Genomic DNA, 16689 nt, shown 5'->3' with positions numbered 1-16689 from the left:
CTATATAAGCTATCTCAAAAACCAAAACACAAAAACTTAAAGCTCCTCCTGCCCCTCGCCCCACCTCTGGGAACCTGTTGTGGGTCCTCAGATCTTGCGCTCAGGCTGCCTTGCTTAACTGCTCCTCCTAGGGTCCCAGACGGTTTCTCCTGGCCGGGCTCTGGGGACACCAAGCACCCGTGCCTTGTAGACAAGTAACTGATCCTGCCTCCATCTTCATGGTTCTGACTCAAACCCAATGGCTTCTTTGAGATTGCTTTAGGTCGTTTATAGTTCTCATGAAGGAGCCTGGGCTGCATGCATGCTAGCAGGTCCTCTGCCCCTGAGCCACACCCCAGGACCCTCTGTTATCTTGTAAGGACACTTACATCACATTTGTGTGACTTGGTTACGTTTGATCTCATCTTCTGTTCAGATGTTTACAAATGAAAAGGCCTTTCTTTCCTACACAAGCTACTGGTCAGAGTCTGAGCTAAGAGCCCAAGATGGCAGCCATTTGCCCCTACAGTACCTGCCCAGCAGCCACTGTTGTTAATCTGTCATCATTTTTCTCACTTTGTTCTGATTTAGTACCCATGAGAGCCTTCAGGAAGCAAGAACTCATTTCATTTTTTAAAATTTTTTTACAGTTTTCAGCGTGTGTTGGGGAGGTGTCTATGTGTGTGTGTCTGTGTGGGTGTGTGTCTGGGTGTGTCTATGTGGGTGTGTATGTGCACAAGTGTGCATCCATGTAGCATGGCATGTGTGTGGAGGTCACAGGACAACTGCTGGAGACAGGTCGTCAGGCTTGGTGGCAAATACCAGTGCCCTCATATTGTCTGTGTGAACTAGGGCAGGCTGAGTCCTGCTCTAGGCCCTCCTCAGCCCAGGCAGACAGCATCCCTCTGCTATGACCCAGGGCCCCACAGTGAACCCCTGTCTTTGGGAGGTGACCCTCTTCAGCTTTCCGTTTCTTTTGCTTTTTCTGTTTCTGAATTTTTGTTTATTTGGTTTTGGTTTTTCAAGACAGGGTTTCTCTGTGTAGCCCTTACTGTCCTGGAACTCTGTAAACCACCTGCCTCTGCCTCCTGAGTGCTGGGATCAAAGATGTGTGACACCACCTCATGGCTTTTTGTGTTTTTAAGAAGTTCAGTCACTGTGAAAAGAGCAGCTGGTGCACAGTAACAGAAGAACCTACCAGGGCTTTTTGTTTTGAAACCATTGTTACTCCATAATCCAGGCATTTCTCAAATGTGTGGCAAGCCTCCTGCCTCAGCCTCCCAAGGGCTGGATTGTGGGTATGAGCCATCACATGACAATGTGTCCAGCCCTCCCTTTCCCCTGTAACACAGGTGACATGCAGCCCAGGCTGGCTTTGAGCTTTGCGCCTGGGAGCTGAGAATGACTTCTAGTTCCGTGGTGCCCCATGCCTGGCCTCCATTTTTGTTCCAAATCAGCACTGAGACTGTGACTTCCTAAGCAGAGGCTGTCTCCTACTCACCTGTTCCTCATGCCTTGAACCCCACGCAGAGCCAAAGTGTGATGCGTTACTCACACACAGCCCACCTGCTAAGGATGCAAGGATGCCCTGTCTGCAAAGCAGAATGGTACAGCTGGGTGTGGAGACACCTGGAGGGTCTCTGCATGCCAGGCCAGCCTGGTCAAGAGAGAGGGGGGGGGGACTAGAGAGATGACTTGGTGGTTAAGAACACTTACTCTCTTTCCAAAGGACAAATGTTCAGTTTGTAGCACCCACAGCTGCTGACTCAGTCTTTTCTCACTTAATTCCAAAGGGGTCCTACACCCTCCTTGGGCCTCCAAAGGTGCTATATTCACATAGCAGACCCCCACAGACACATGCATACACATCAATAAATCAAAGTTAAAAAGAAACACTTGTTTTTCCTGCAGATCTGCATTTAAGCGGCTCTTCCTGCACAAAGCCAAGGATAAGAAGTCCAGTCTGGAGGGTGTGGAAGAGACAGAGGGCAGTGGAGGGCAGGCTGCACAGGATGCCCCGACCAGGAAGACTCTAGATGGTTGGTTCTCTTTAATCTCCAGGAGCAGTTGCCTGGCTATACCCACAGCTGTCAGGTCCAAGTAGCAGGACCTGGCTTTGGGAGCATGCCTGTGGACCTGGGTATGCCTCCGGTGCCCATTTCTGACCTTGCCTCCAACTGCCCCCATGTTCCTGCAGTACCTTCTAGCCAGGAGCACCGCCACACCACAGGTGAGAAGCCCCTAAAAGGGAAGAAGAACCGAAATCGCAAGGTTGGCCAGATCACTGTGTCTGAGAAGTGGCGAGAGTCAGTGTTCCGTAAGATCACGAATGCCAATGAGCTCAAGTTCCTGGACGAGTTCCTACTCAACAAGGTAAACCGCTGGGATAGCAGTCACTAGCCATACCCAGGCTAGAGACAGTGCAGTTCAGTGGCTGCTCATCCTAAAGCCTGGGCTCGGCCCCAGCATCAGGGTATTTAACAATAACAGAACCAGCCGTGCAGGGCCCAAGACCTGTGACCATAACCTGTGGACCAGCCACCTGGCTGATCTGTGCTGTTTCGAGGTTTCTAAATGCCCTAGATCTCATGGCTGGCATTAAGAGTGACCAGCCCTTGGGCTGGGGAGATGGCTCAGTGGTTAAGAGCACCGACTGCTCTTCCAGAGGTCCTGAGTTCAATTCCCAGCAACCACATGGTGGCTCACAGACATCTGGATTGAATTCTGGTGCCCTCTTGTGGCCTGCAGGCATACATGGAGGCAGAAAGGTGTATGATGTATACATAATAAATGAATATCTCCCTTCAGGTGAATGACCTTCGCTCACAGAAGACACCCATCGAAAGCTTGTTCATTGAGGCCACTGAGCGCTTCAGGAGCAACATCAAGACCATGTATTCTGTGCCTGTGCGTGTGACCCCATCCCAGCTGCCCATGCCTTCCCCAGCCCCGCTCCTCACAGCCCAGCCATGTTCTTCACCAGCCAGCCTCTTGTTAGGTCATGGGGACACCTTGTCATGTTTCTACAGAATGGGAAGATCCATGTAGGCTATAAGGACCTGATGGAGAACTACCAGATCGTTGTTAGTAACCTGGCTGCCGAGCGTGGGGAGAAGGACACCAACCTGGTCCTCAATGTCTTCCAGTCACTGCTGGATGAGTTTACCCGCAGCTACAACAAGACCGACTTTGAGCCGGCCAAGGTAGGAAGCTTCACCCCCATCCCCCTGCCTCCAGATCCTCCCTGGCAACAACTCTCTGTGTCTCCCCCATGTTTCCTGGCCCAGCTCTTCCCATTTAGTCACACACCCTCTCTGTCCTTGATCTGCACGCGCTGACATCTTCATTCTCTAGCCCCACTGGCTATGGCACCACCGTCTTCCTGGTCAGACAGACAGACACACACACCACAGCTACTCTCTTGAGCCATCTGTGGATGTTAGAGTGCCTTATGCCACTCCAGGTGTGGAAGGTCATGATGCTCCCAAGCTTCCCACCTCCTTTGTGAGGACAGGGATATTCCTAGGGGACAGTCAGGCTGACCAGTTATCCCCCCACTGACTTAATCTCTGTCTCTCAGCAGAGCAAAACCCAGAAGAAGAAGCGGAAACAGGACCGTGCTGTGAGTAGTCTCGTGTGTGTGTGTGTGTGTGTGTGTGTGTGTGTGTGTGTGTGTCCTAATCCAGTGTCTTGGATCCATGGGAAGGAGCTGCTGTTGAGACAGCATAGTGGGGAGTGGGGAAATGCCCCCTCAGTCTAGCCCTTCCACCCCAGGTCCAGGAACACAATGGACACGTGTTTGCCAGCTACCAGGTGAACATCCCACAGTCGTGTGAGCAGTGTCTGTCCTACATCTGGCTCATGGACAAGGCCCTGCTGTGCAGTGGTGAGCCTTACCCTGTCCTGGTCACATGGGTGCCCTACCCTTGCCACTGCCCATGTTTTCTGCTCACCCTTCAGAAGGTTTCTCTCATCAGATACACTTGCACACACAAACACAAAGGCAGGTGATGGGGGCAGTGGTGGGGACCCTGCCCCTGTACTATGTGTGCTACTCACACAGCTTCTAGCATCAGGCGTGGACTTCCCAAGGGCACCTCCTGTGAAACCAAACCCGGGTTTCTCATTTTGACCAGCCACCACCCACCCGTCTTCTCACAGGAGTAAGGGCAGAGGTGTGGCCCATGCAGTTTAAAATGCATTCAGGGTCTCCAGACAGTGGGTGAGTGGGTGTTCCTAGGAACCTGGGGTCCTCTGCATGCACCCTCTGTGACCTCGACTCTGACCCCTTAGTGTGCAAGATGACCTGCCACAAGAAATGCGTGCACAAGATTCAGAGCTATTGCTCCTACACTGGAAGGAGGAAGGTGAGCATACCTAAACCTGGGACAGTCTAGAACATTATCGCCTGGGCTCCTGGGAAGTGGCAGGAAGGACTGTGTTCTCTAGTTCCACTGCAGGACAATGTCCATTCCTAGTACTGAGGCTCCCAGCCAGGCTCCTAACCTCAACTGTCCATGAAGGTATTAGGGTCTCATGTTTATGGCACAGCAGCAATAAGAATACAGGGGGCTGTGGGGCCTTCTCCCCAAGAAGGGACATCCAGCCTATGGAGCAGGACAGAATAGGCAGGGACAGATGGAGGACACTGGGGAAGTGGCACCCAGGCCTGACTCTCTGCCCATCCCACACTGTAGAGTGAGCTGGGTGCCGAACCAGGCCACTTCGGTGTGTGTGTAGACAGCCTGACCAGTGACAAGGCCTCCGTGCCCATTGTGCTGGAGAAGCTTCTGGAACACGTAGAGATGCATGGCCTGTATACCGAGGGCCTTTACCGCAAGTCAGGCGCTGCCAACCGGATACGGGAATTACGCCAGGCGCTGCAGACAGGTGGGCACTGGGAGCAGGTGTCTAGTGCAGCCCCAGTGATAATACCCACACACTACTCACATGTCCCTGCCCTGCAGACCCTGCTGCAGTTAAGCTGGAAGACTTCCCCATCCACGCTATCACCGGGGTCCTGAAGCAATGGCTACGGGAGCTGCCTGAGCCACTCATGACTTTTGCCCAGTATGGAGACTTCCTCAGGGCTGTTGGTGAGCCATGGAGGAAGGGATGGGGGCTGGAGCATAGCCTGCTCTAGCTGGGACCTGCATTTTGGGTTGGGTTTGTTTCCCATCTGTACCTAGACCCTAGATGCCTAGGGAAGAAGGACTGGGCATGGCTAGTGCCACCCAGGACTGATAACCCTGGCTTCCCCAGAGCTTCCGGAGAAGCAGGAGCAGCTGGCTGCCATCTATGCGGTCCTGGACCACCTGCCTGAAGCCAACCACACCTCCCTGGAACGACTCATCTTTCACCTTGTCAAGCAAGTACCCCTGACCCCAGGAGCTGAGAGGGCTGTGCCCATGACCTGGTTGCATGTTCTGGCCACTAGTACCAAGACGTGAACCTGGCATAGGTGGGAGGGGTGCCACCTAACTGTTGACTCTACAGAGTGTCCCTGCTTGAGGATGTGAACCGCATGTCTCCGGGAGCTCTGGCCATCGTCTTCGCACCCTGCCTGCTTCGCTGCCCTGACAACTCCGACCCCCTGACCAGCATGAAGGACGTACTGAAGATTACCACGTGAGTCATCTGGCCCCAGACCCATAGGAATTCAGCATGCTCAAGTTTCTTTTTTGATTATTATTTTATGGGGACTGCACATATACCACATGTAGGGGTCAGAGGACAACTTTTCTTCCGTGTAGGGATTAAATTCAGGTCATCAGGCTTGGTGCCTTTACCCTCTGAGCCATCTTTCTGGTGACCCCTTAGGTTTCTTCAGCAGCCTTCCTTCACCTCCCCAACGCATACACACACTCACACACACATACTCACACTCACACACACATACACACACTCAGACATACACATAAACACACACACTCACACACATACATATTCACACACACATATACACACACTCACACACTCACACTCACACACATACACACACTCACACACATACACACACTCACACACATACTCACTCACACACACATACACACTCACACACACATACTCACACTCAGACATACACATATACACACACACTCACACACTTACACATACTCACACATACTCACATACACACACAGGGTTCCCCAGCAGGCATGGTCATGGCTGTCAAGCCAACTCAGCAAGTGCTGTAGTAAACGCCGTTTTAACTAAACCTAGTATTTAACAAAAGGTGGATCTGAAGGGATGGAATTGGGGTTCCAGAAGCCACTACAATGCAGATAGCATGCAGGCAGTATTCCACATGGGGAGAGCACAGCCTCATGTCTCTGTGTTCAGGGAAGACCTTGTTCTGGGTCCCTTGAGAAGAAGCATTGGAGAGAACTCTGGGTCCATACACCTCACCCCTGCAAGGAGAGGACCTTTTTTGACCTGTCACCCTCAGCAGCTTTCTTAGCTTAAGGGTGAGAAGCTCACCATGGCCCCCAGCCACACTCCTGGCCACCAAAGAAGATCGAGAAAGGAGCCCAAAGCCAGGGGAGGTGGGACAGACTGACTTCCTCTGTCCTCAGCCTGAAGGCTCACTTTTCTCCACACTGGGACTGGGTTTGAGCTGAGTCCCTCTGGTACTGACTATTGAGTAGGCTCTGTAGAAGCCAACGCTTGTACTAGAGAGCACAGGGCACCTGACTAGGGCAAGCTGCCCACCCAGCCTTTCTATACTTGGTCCTTTCTAAAGTCCCACCCTGCTGGTGATATGGTTCTGTTCTCCAGCCTGTACTGTCCTTTTACTCCTATCTCAGTGCTATCCAAGACAAGGGACAGGATTCTTGGGTTCAGAAAAGCAAAGTGAGCGTCCTGGGCTCACACAGTGTCTCGGGGTAGTGGTGCGGGCCCAGGCCATAGTGGCTCTCTGTGACCTCCTTTCCAGCCACTGGACATTAATGGACCACATCTCTTCACAGGTGTGTGGAGATGCTCATCAAAGAGCAGATGAGGAAGTACAAGATGAAGATGGAGGAGATCAACCACCTGGAGGCAGCCGAGAGCATTGCGTTCCGCAGGCTCTCCCTGTTGAGGCAGAATGCTGTGAGTGCTGGCCTTGGCTGGGCCTTCTGCAGCTGGGTTAGGCCCTGGGGTGTGGCCTCCTGAGATGGTGCGCCCACCACTAACTGGGAAGTGGGCAGTGTGGTCAGGGGCCTTGTGGTACAGGCAGGACAAAAGGCTATCTCCACTCAGCCAGACACAGGTGGCCCCTTTGAGGGGACGTGAGCCTGGCCTGGATCCCTTCATAACACACAGGGAGCTCCCACTGCAGAAGGGCCCACCACACTGGTGCTCTGGAAGGGGCAGGTCCTGGGCTTCCGTGGGAGCCGTGGGTCTGCAGCATGCTGCCAGCTGCTGGTCTGGTCCTGCTTATGCCTATTAGGCAGGCTCAGCACACCTACTCACCTGTGTTATCTCTTCCCCAGCCGTGGCCTTTCAAACTGGGGTTTTCATCTCCCTATGAGGGGGTCCGGGTATGTACGTATTGCATGGGCCAAGCTGCATGTTTCCAGGTGCACGCTGGGTAGATCTGGCATAGCATAGAACACGTCCTAACATCTGGAAGTGCATGCTGGTTCTTGGTCCCCTCTAGACTCCTGTGGTACACTGAGCACTGTGTGTGGAGGTCTAACTCACTAACCTAGAGCTGTTGGCTCCTCCCTCCGCCCAAGCACTAGACCCCACCTACACCCTGAGCTCCACCCTCTGGTGCTGGATCACACCTGACTTTTTTGTTTGTTTTTTTCCAGACAAAAAGCCCCAGGACCCCAGTGGCCCAAGACCTGGAGGAGCTGGGGGCTCTCCCCGAGGAGGCGGCAGGTGGCGATGAGGACCGGGAGAAGGAGATTCTTATGGAGCGGATCCAGTCCATCAAGGAAGAGAAGCAAGTGTCATGCGCCCCATTCCCTCTCCTGTCCAGGCAGGAGCAGCCCTGAGTCACTGATTGTTTTTGCTTGGCATGAGGGAGGGGCCCAGAGGAGCAGAACCACTTTCTTTGGGGGTCGTCTCCTGGAGGGGATAGCCTCGAATATGGTGCCCCCACCCTCAGGGAGGACATCACATATCGACTGCCGGAGCTGGACCCGCGGGGCTCTGACGAGGAGAACCTTGACTCAGAGACGTCGGCCAGCACTGAGAGCCTGCTGGAGGAGAGGGGCGTGCGGGGAGGCGTGGAAGGTCAGTGTGAAGGTGGTGTCCAACAACCCTCCCCACTGTGGCAGGCCCAGGGCAGGAGTCCACCCAGTGCCCCCGCTGCAGTAACCCCGAGTCTGTCTCTCCAAGGGCCCCCCGCACCTGCTCTCCCCTGCCCCATTTCGCCCACCCCGAGCCCCCTCCCCGCGGCCGCCGCCCCTCCACGAGGAAGGCCGACATCCTTCGTCACGGTCAGAGTGAAGACACCCCGGAGGACCCCCATCATGCCCATGGCCAACATCAAGCTCCCTCCGGGCCTGCCCTTGCACTTGACGAGCTGGGCACCTGCTCTCCAGGAGACCGTTGTTCCAGTGAAGCGCCGAGAGCCACCCGCCCGCCGACAGGACCAGGTACATTCCGTATACATCGCCCCCGGGGCTGACCTGCCATCACAGGGTACATTGGTACCCCTGGACCACGACGCCATACTTTCTGAGGCCAAACGCAGGTATTCGGACCCCCCTACCTACTGCCTGCCCCCCAGCTCCAGCCAGGCCAATGGCTGAGGACCATGACTGGCAATCTGTATGTCCTAAAATTCCCGAACTGTCATCCCAGCTGTGGAGCCGGCCTTCACTCTCTGAGAAGGATCTAGAATGAAAGCTCCCAGAGGGATGCCCTGGCTGGTTCTGTGTGTTGTGGAAGCTGGTGCTGCTGGCCAGGAGCCATCAGAGCCCCAGCCTGCACAGCAGTGGCCCCTCTGTACTTTCAGTAACTGTTTCTCTGTGGTTTACATAACTTTTAAGTTCATAACAGCCTTAATGTAGGACCAAACTTTTTGTATGTCTGTCTGAGCTTTTCTATTAACTGTCCACCTTTGTAACCTGGACATGGGCAGGGCAAGCCTGCAAAGTGGACATGTGGGCCACACCCAGCTGCGCTCTGCAGCTGCACATCATGACTCCCAGGACGCCTCTTACCATCTCGAATGCCTCCCAGCAGCAGCCATCTGGCCAGAGAACCTTCCAGAGATTGTTGGAGCTTTCCACAGGGTCTCAGCTGAAGGCAGGACAGGAATGGAAAGTCCCTGCATCCCAGGGAAGGCAGAGCTCTGCCTACTGTGCCCATGGGATTCAAAGAGCCAGGGACTTGGGACCTTTAGGGACAGCAGTGCATGTCCTGAATATCCTCTGCAACCCCACGGCCTGGGCTCTTCTGAGGCTGGATCTCTTTTCAAGCTCTACCCAGTCCTGGACACAAGGAAGCCCACAGGAGTTGTGAAATAAAGTGCCTGAGAAGTGTTAGTGTGCTCTTGCTGCCGGGGCTGCATTGGGGTTGGGGGTCCGTCTGAAGAAGGGCCTGCATGAGGCCCCAGCCAGCACTGCCTGAGTTGTCTCCCATGGAGTCGGGATGGAGCGAGAGCTGCCATTAGCCCAAGATGCACCTGGGAGCTGAAGCAGAAGCTTCTGGCTAGGCTCTGCATGACGAGAGAAAGAAAAGGGCTGGGCTGGAGAGATGGCTCCGTGGTTAAGAGCACTGGCTGCTTTCCCAGAGGTCCTGAGTTCAGTTCCCAGTAACCACATGGTGGCTCACAACCATCTCTAATGGGATTCCATGCCCTCATCTGATGTGTCTGAAAACAGCTGCAGTGTGCTTCTATGATAAATAAATAAATCTTTGGGAGGGGGAGCAGTCTCAAATAAAACAAGTACCCAGGGAACAGAGGGAAGGCTTGATGACTAAACCCCTAGCAGAAGATGTGGTTTCCAGCACCAACACGGAACCTCACAACCATCTGTAACTCCAGTTCCAAGGGATTAAACACTCTTCTGACTTCCACAGGTACCAGGCACGAGGGTGGTATCCAAATGTACATGCAAGCAAAGCACCTGTGTACATAAATATTTTTTAATGGGTGTACCAAAAAATACTGTATGAGATACCCACTAGGGCCTGTGGACACGGCTGAGAACATTTGCCACACAAATAGGAGAACCTGAACCTGAAATTAGCACCCCTGTAAAAGCTGATACAGCTCTAGCTCAGTGGGGAGGCCCTGTCTCAAGGGACTGCGATAAAAGAGTAGTAGGGGCACCTGACGCCTTCCTTCAGCCTGTGCACGTGGACACAGACACCACACACTTACCTAGTGCCAACACTGAAGGTGGAGGCAGGACTGCCGCACAGGTACCCCCTGTCCAGAAGCTCACCTGCTGCTCCGGGTTTGAAGGCTGTTCACTCTAGAGCGATGACTCAACCTTCCCAGTGCAGCTATTACAGCTTCTCATGTGACCCCAACTGTACAATTGTCATTGCTATTTCATAAGTGTAATGTTCCTATTCTTAATGAATCTTAATGTAAATAACTTCCTCTGACGGTTTTAGATGACCCTGTGACAGGGTTATTCACCATCCCCCACCCCAATATGCTGAAAGTCGAGTTGCTGGCTGGAGGGAGGTACGTCAGTACACAGGCACAAGCGCAGTCAACCTGATGAGGACTGTGGAACACACTGCTGACACCTCGTTTACAACAAATTAATCTCAGCTGTGAACAAAGCTTTATCAGACCTTGGCATTTAAAAATGCAAACACAAAATGTAAAAAAAAAAAAAAAAATGAGACCATTCAAGGCATAGGCAGCCACTATGGACAGATGGACAAGGGTCAGTAATGCTTCTAACGTGTACAATACTAATGCTATAGGTCAATCTATAGCTAGAGGTCTCATATCAAAATGCCTGGTACTTCAATTGTAGGAAATAAGTCATTTGCAAAGACACTGACCAAGCCGCTAAAGGTCTCAAAATGCCGAGTGTGTTAACTGAGAAACAGAACTTTGTGCCAGAAAAGTGAATGGATGGACCAGGTCTAAGAGCAGTGGTTTTCCGGAATCTCAAACAGAACACCTAGACTTTCCCCGGTGTGTATGCAGTGTAGCAAAGGCTGCTATTGGGTTCAGGAGTACAGATCTAAGATATAATACAAAATAATTTCTTACCATTGGGAAACAGCTTTGGGGACTGTCTTAAGGTTTTACTGCTATGAACAGACACCATGGCCAAAGCAAAACTTATAAAGGACATTTAATTGGGACTGGCTTACAGGTTTGAGGTTCAGTCCATTATCATCAAGGCAGGAGCATGGCAGCTTCCAGGCAGGCATGGTGCAGACAGAGCTGAGAGTTCTACATCTTCATCTGAGGGCTCCTAGCAGATACTGGCTTCCAGGTAGCTAGGATGAGGGTCTCACACATCCACAGTGACACACCTACTCCAACAGGCCACACCTTCTAATAGTGCCACCCCCTGGGCTAAGTATGTTCAAACCACCACAGGAACCTAAAGGAGACTTCACAGCAAATTCCAGGAGCCAGTTCAGCCAAGGAGTAATATTATTTTTATAAAGAGACCGGAGATAATGTTTGGTGGAGGTGTGGTATGGTGTGGGGGGAAAGGGTGCCTCTGCAGGCCTATGCTGAGGCAGTCCTCCTCCCCCCCCCCCCCGAGGGACCAGCAGCCCGATGGTATAGTATAGAATAGAGTTTATTCAGGGCATGCGAAGCAGAGTTGAAGGGGTAGTAAAGCCAGAAAGGAAGGGGAGGAGAAAGGGTTAGAGGCTGGCCATGAACATTTAGAGAGTAGGGAGAGAGGGACATGGGAAGGGAAGGGACAGAAAGGGAAGAAGGGAAGAGCAAGAGGAGGAGGCAAGCAACCCCTTACATAGCAAGTCAGGGATTTTCCTACTTGCTCTACCCCCCTTATCCCTGTTTCTCTTCTATCTAGTGATGGGAGAGGTGAATGGCAGGGGGCAGAACAGGAGGTGCAGAAGAAAAAAGAATCCTCAAAGAAGCAAGGGCAAGCTACAAGTTTCAAAATAAGAAAGAAATATGGTAATTTCCAAACTTGAGGCAGATGCAAGCCATCCCAACTGTAGGTTTCAAGCCAGCCTGGTCTGTGGTAAGTTCAAAGGTGGCATAGTGACACTCTGCCATACACAAAGTCTGGCTTTTTCAGCCTTTTAGGGGACCCAGTGCTACCAAATCACTGGGAGAGGCAGAAGTGGCTAAGGTAGCTGGGAGAGGGGTTGCCAGGAGATCCACCCAGTCAGCCCTTTATGCAAATGAAGGTTGGACTGGCTGTGCCCTCTCTAGCAGAAGGGCACGGGGGGGGGGGGGGTGGCTGCTGGGGTTCACAGTTCACAGGGTTTGGTTCATAGAAGTTTAGTCAGCATCGCCATGAGGGAAAGTATGGTGGCACTCAGACAAAGGAGGCTGAGGATTCCACATCCAAGTCGGCAGGCAGCAGGAAAAGGACTGTATGCCAGCAGGCCAAGGTTAAACTTTTGAGACCTCAAAGCACACCCCACCCCACAGCGTATTTCCTCCAATATGGCTACTGCCTATGGCTTACGGTGGGGCTCATTTTGATTAAAAAACACAAGCATCAAGGCTCAACAACCAGCACTACAGCCCTCACAGACACCATAACGCCAGCGTTCTGCATCCAGTATCACTCTTGTTTCTTAAGGTTTAAATAAGTTCTTTAGAGACAGGGTTCTCTGTGTAGCCTTGGAACTTTCTCTGTAGACCAAGCTGGCCTCCAACTCAAAGATCCAACTGCTCTGTCTCCTGAGTGCTTAGGATTAAAACTTCACCCCCACCCAGGTTAAAATGTGTATGTTTAATTGTGTTTCTGTGTGTTGGTGTGTGCATAGGAACACATGTGTGTGAAGAAGTCAGAGGTGTCAGATCCCTGGAGTCACAGGCAGGTTAGCATCTTTTGTAAAATGGTGCTCAGAACTGAAAGGGCTTATCTTACATTTTTTTCTTTTTTTAGATTTACTTATTTAATGTATGTGAATACACTAGAGCTGTCTTCAAACACAACAGAAGAGGGCATCAGATCCCATTACAGATGGTTGTGAGCCACCATGTGGTTGCTGGAATTTGAACTCAGGACCTCTGGAAAAGCAGTCAGTGGCCTAACCGTTGAGACATCTCTCCAACCATTGTCTTGCATTTCGAATGCTCAGAAATCAGAGGAGAGTGACAGCGGTGCTCAGTGGTTGGAAGCACACACTGCTCTTGCAGAGGACCTAATTATTAGCTCACAACCATGGTAAATCCAGATTCCAGGGAATCCTGGCTTGTTTTTTTTTTTAATCCTCATGGCACTCCCTGATTCCTCATTGGCTAAATTCTTCAGGAGGTACAATATTCTCCATCCTCTGGGGCCTCAATCATGTAGCCGACTACATTTAATCTTACGCGAAGTAGAGTTGCTGGTAGCTAGGGAAGACGGGGGCCATGGATCATGATTTATAACAGAAAGGTGGAAACAGCCAGGTCAAAGCGCGGTTACAGACAGCAAGGGCTGGAAACTAGCAGGTCTGCCAGACGAAAACACCCGACTGGCACGTCATAGCAGGGTCGGGGAAGGCCCACGTCAGGGCTCCCGCCCCAGAGGTACAAAATATGCGCACCGAGCGCAGAAAGGCGAAATGAACAAGCGGAATGCGAGCGAATATGAGGAATGGCTTTTTCAGTCCTGCCAACCAGTTCCTGCCGGACATGATCAGCTGTTCAGGGACTCTGCTTCAAAAACTGAAAAAAGGCCAGACATCAAAACCACAATTTAAAAAAAAAGGCTCTCCATTTTTAAATAAACTGCGGCTGGCTTGAAATAAAACTCTACTTCCGCCCCAAGCGAAGCAGAGCGGACCTCAGAGAGGAAGAACTCCACGCAGGCACTTCCGCCCTTTCCTAAGATGGCGCAGGCGGAAGGGGCCTGTCACCGCCCGCTGGCGAAGTCGCGGCTGGAGCTGAATCTGGTGCGGCTGCTTTGTCGCTGTGAGTCGATGGCGGCAGAAAAACGAGAACCGGACGAGTGGCGTCTGGAGAAGGTGAGGGAATCCCACCGCAGAGGCCAGGAACCCTAGAGGCCGGTGATCCCACTCACAGACCGCTGTCCCCGCCCCTTCTGGTCGGCGGCGACACGCCCCTCGAGCGTAGACCACTGACGTCCGGGTTTCTCTCCCTACGGCTTCACGCACAGGCCACGCCCTCTCAGTTCTACGTCTTCGCCTATGCTCCCTCCCCCCTCAGGCTTCCCCTCTCCGGGTCCCACCCCTCTCCCTGGTTTGCTCTTACCTTGGTGCACTGGCTGACACCGTATCTTCCCTCCCAGTATGTGTGTGCCCTGGAAGACATGCTGCAGGCTCTTAAAGTCCAAGCGAGGTGAGTGTGGGGACACCGAGACGCCTCCCCCCGACGCTGCCACAGTAGCAGGTTGACTTTCTTCTGCTACCTTTCAGTAAACCGGCCTCAGAAGTGATTAGTGAGTACTCCCGCAAAGTGGACTTTCTGAAGGGCATGCTGCAGGCTGAGAAGCTGGTGAGCCTGCCCTCCCACCCCACAGGCGGGCCTCATTCAGTTCCCCACGGCCCCTAAGACCAGGACAGAGCCCCCAAGTAACTCATCTTCCCCTTCCCATGTCTACCCAGACTTCCTCCTCTGAAAAGGCTCTAGCTAATCAGTTCCTGGCTCCTGGCCGCGTGCCCACCACAGCCAGGGAGCGGGTGCCTGCCACCAAGACTGTACACTTGCAGTCCAGGGCACGTTATACCAGTGAGATGCGGAGTGAGCTGTTGGGCACGGTAAGATGTTCCTCTCCCTCGTCCCTGAGACCAACCTCCGGATAGCAAAGAGTGCACAGTCTTCAGAGGGAAAGATTGGAATAGTGCCACAAACCCCAGAGGGCCATAGACAAGGCTTCCCTAGGAAGGCACTGTGCTCAAGAGGAGGAGTTTGGCTGGGTGGTGGTGGTGCAAATCTTTAACCCCAGCTCAGATGCAGAGGCAGGCAGATCTCTGTGAGTTTGAAGCCAGCCTGCTCTACAGAATGAGTTCCAGTAATCAGGGCCATACAGAGAAACCACGTCTTAAAAAACAAACAGAAGGCAAAACAAAAAAGAATGGACCATGTGTGGTCAAACCCCAGAGTTGGCCCCACAGCTCTACCTGAGTCAGCGCAAAGCAGAGGGGAGGGGGCAGGGAGAGAGAGGGAGAGATTTAAGGAAGACATCAAAGTGCCTGGCCTCTCCTCCTCTCCACAGGAATCTTCTGGAGGTGAGGCCTGCTGACCATGACTGTTCCTGCCACCCCACAGCCCTCATGCCCGCCCTGTTCTCATGATCTGTCCCAGCCCAGGGAAGTCCCCCAGGGTGTTTTCTGAGTTAAGCCTGAGGGGAGGCTGAGAAAGAGGGCGGTCCCCCCAGCACAGTGCTAGGCCACTGAAAGGGACCTGAGACCAGGGATAGGAGGTGTCTGCAGAGTGGCACAGGTCAAGGTCAGGAGTTTGGAAACAAGAAAGCTGTCTTTGTTCTTGGTCTCTTTTGCTTCCAGAGCCTGAGGTGGATGCGAGGAAGCGAGTGTGAGTATTTCAGCTACAGCGAGACAGGGAGGGAATGAGCTCTAGCTGGGGCCCCTGAGCTGATGTGAGGACCAGCTGCCTGCCGGAAGGCCTTTTTGGGACTGCTGTTCCTGGAGTATAAAAGAGCGGGGAAACTGAGTCCCCAGTAGAAGTGTGGGTGGTGCCATGGGCCCTGGGATCCTTGGGAAGGTGCCACGTGGATGTCTTATATCTATCTACCTGTCACTACTGGGGACCCACAAACGTGAGGTCAGCAGTGTGAAGGGGCCTAGACCTGCGGATGAGAAGCAATCAGCGTCCGAGCTGGACCTCGTCCTCCAGAGGCACCAGGGCCTCCAGGAAAAGCTGGCTGAGGAGATGCTAGGCCTGGCCCGCAGCCTCAAGACCAACACACTGGCCGCCCAGAGTGTCATCAAGAAGGACAACCAGGTGTCGTAACTCAGAGCACTGAGAAAACTCTGCAAAAAGGGGGCACTGTGACTGGTGTTTTGCTGGTTGAGCAGGAGTTTGGTAAAGCCCAGGGGGTTGGGGGTGGCAGAGGGCACAACATGGGACAGAAAGTCACACCTGGTCTCAGTCCTGTTAACACAGGCTCTTCTCCCACAGACCCTGTCACATTCGCTCAAGATGGCAGACCAGAACCTGGAGAAGCTGAAGCTGGAGTCGGAGCGGCTGGAGCAGCACGCGCAGAAGTCTGTGAACTGGCTGCTGTGGGCCATGTTAATCATTGTGTGCTTCGTGTTCATCAGCATGATCCTGTTCATCCGCATCATGCCCAGGCTGAAGTAAAACAAGCCTGCCCAGCAACCCACACGCCTTCAGTGCCAGCGCTGCGAGTGTGTGTGTGTGTGTGTGAGAGTGTGTGGTGTGCCTGGGCTGAAGTCAGCCTACAGCCTGTCACCTGGTCACTGTGCTTCAAAGGCCCAGGGCAGCCTGCAAAACACAGCAAGACCAAGTCTCAAAATCATGAAGAAAGTTAAAGCGTCTCTGGAAAAGCAGTGGAGTCCACTGCAGTGGACATGCAGTCCCCAGGGAGGGTCTCTGAGTTCAGGGCCAGACAGGACGACATAGTGGGGCTCCATCTGACGCCATCTCCA

General features: G+C 52.9%; 2 protein-coding genes across 11 annotated transcripts in view; both read left to right on the top strand.

The window, feature by feature from the left end:
* Positions 1 to 9424, top strand: part of MYO9B (myosin IXB) — an 80724-nt gene extending 71300 nt beyond the window's left edge. For 5 of the 10 annotated variants that reach the window (XM_080928826.1, XM_080928822.1, XM_080928825.1 and 2 more), the window contains 16 exons: positions 1891 to 2018; positions 2177 to 2352; positions 2788 to 2886; positions 3009 to 3182; positions 3560 to 3601; positions 3754 to 3865; positions 4273 to 4346; positions 4677 to 4869; positions 4947 to 5075; positions 5242 to 5347; positions 5476 to 5607; positions 6948 to 7071; positions 7455 to 7502; positions 7779 to 7916; positions 8082 to 8205; positions 8311 to 9424. In XM_080928826.1, coding sequence (XP_080784952.1) covers positions 1891 to 2018; positions 2177 to 2352; positions 2788 to 2886; positions 3009 to 3182; positions 3560 to 3601; positions 3754 to 3865; positions 4273 to 4346; positions 4677 to 4869; positions 4947 to 5075; positions 5242 to 5347; positions 5476 to 5607; positions 6948 to 7071; positions 7455 to 7502; positions 7779 to 7916; positions 8082 to 8205; positions 8311 to 8726 — 2215 coding nt within the window. In that variant the 3' untranslated portion in view covers positions 8727 to 9424. Of the gene's footprint in view, positions 1 to 1890; positions 2019 to 2176; positions 2353 to 2787; positions 2887 to 3008; positions 3183 to 3559; positions 3602 to 3753; positions 3866 to 4272; positions 4347 to 4676; positions 4870 to 4946; positions 5076 to 5241; positions 5348 to 5475; positions 5608 to 6947; positions 7072 to 7454; positions 7503 to 7778; positions 7917 to 8077; positions 8206 to 8310 lie in introns of those variants that run through there. The other 5 variants (XM_080928823.1, XM_080928824.1, XM_080928821.1 and 2 more) reach the window with 5 other exon arrangements.
* A 4505-nt stretch (positions 9425 to 13929) lies between these two features.
* Positions 13930 to 16555, top strand: USE1 (unconventional SNARE in the ER 1; the record flags this gene model as incomplete). The annotated part of the gene is made up of 8 exons (XM_080928863.1): positions 13930 to 14064; positions 14349 to 14398; positions 14476 to 14554; positions 14665 to 14817; positions 15276 to 15288; positions 15565 to 15592; positions 15850 to 16021; positions 16199 to 16555. 8 exons carry the CDS (start codon positions 13930 to 13932, stop codon positions 16379 to 16381), a joined length of 813 nt encoding a protein of 270 aa, XP_080784989.1. The 3' UTR covers positions 16382 to 16555.
* Between the last annotated feature and the right edge of the window lie 134 nt (positions 16556 to 16689).

The sequence above is a fragment of the Micromys minutus genome (genome assembly GCF_963924665.1).
Source record: "Micromys minutus genome assembly, chromosome: 14".
NCBI classification, from domain to species: Eukaryota; Metazoa; Chordata; class Mammalia; order Rodentia; family Muridae; genus Micromys; species Micromys minutus.
Note: the sequence above shows the minus strand (reverse complement) of the source record. Positions and strands in the feature narration are given on the sequence as shown.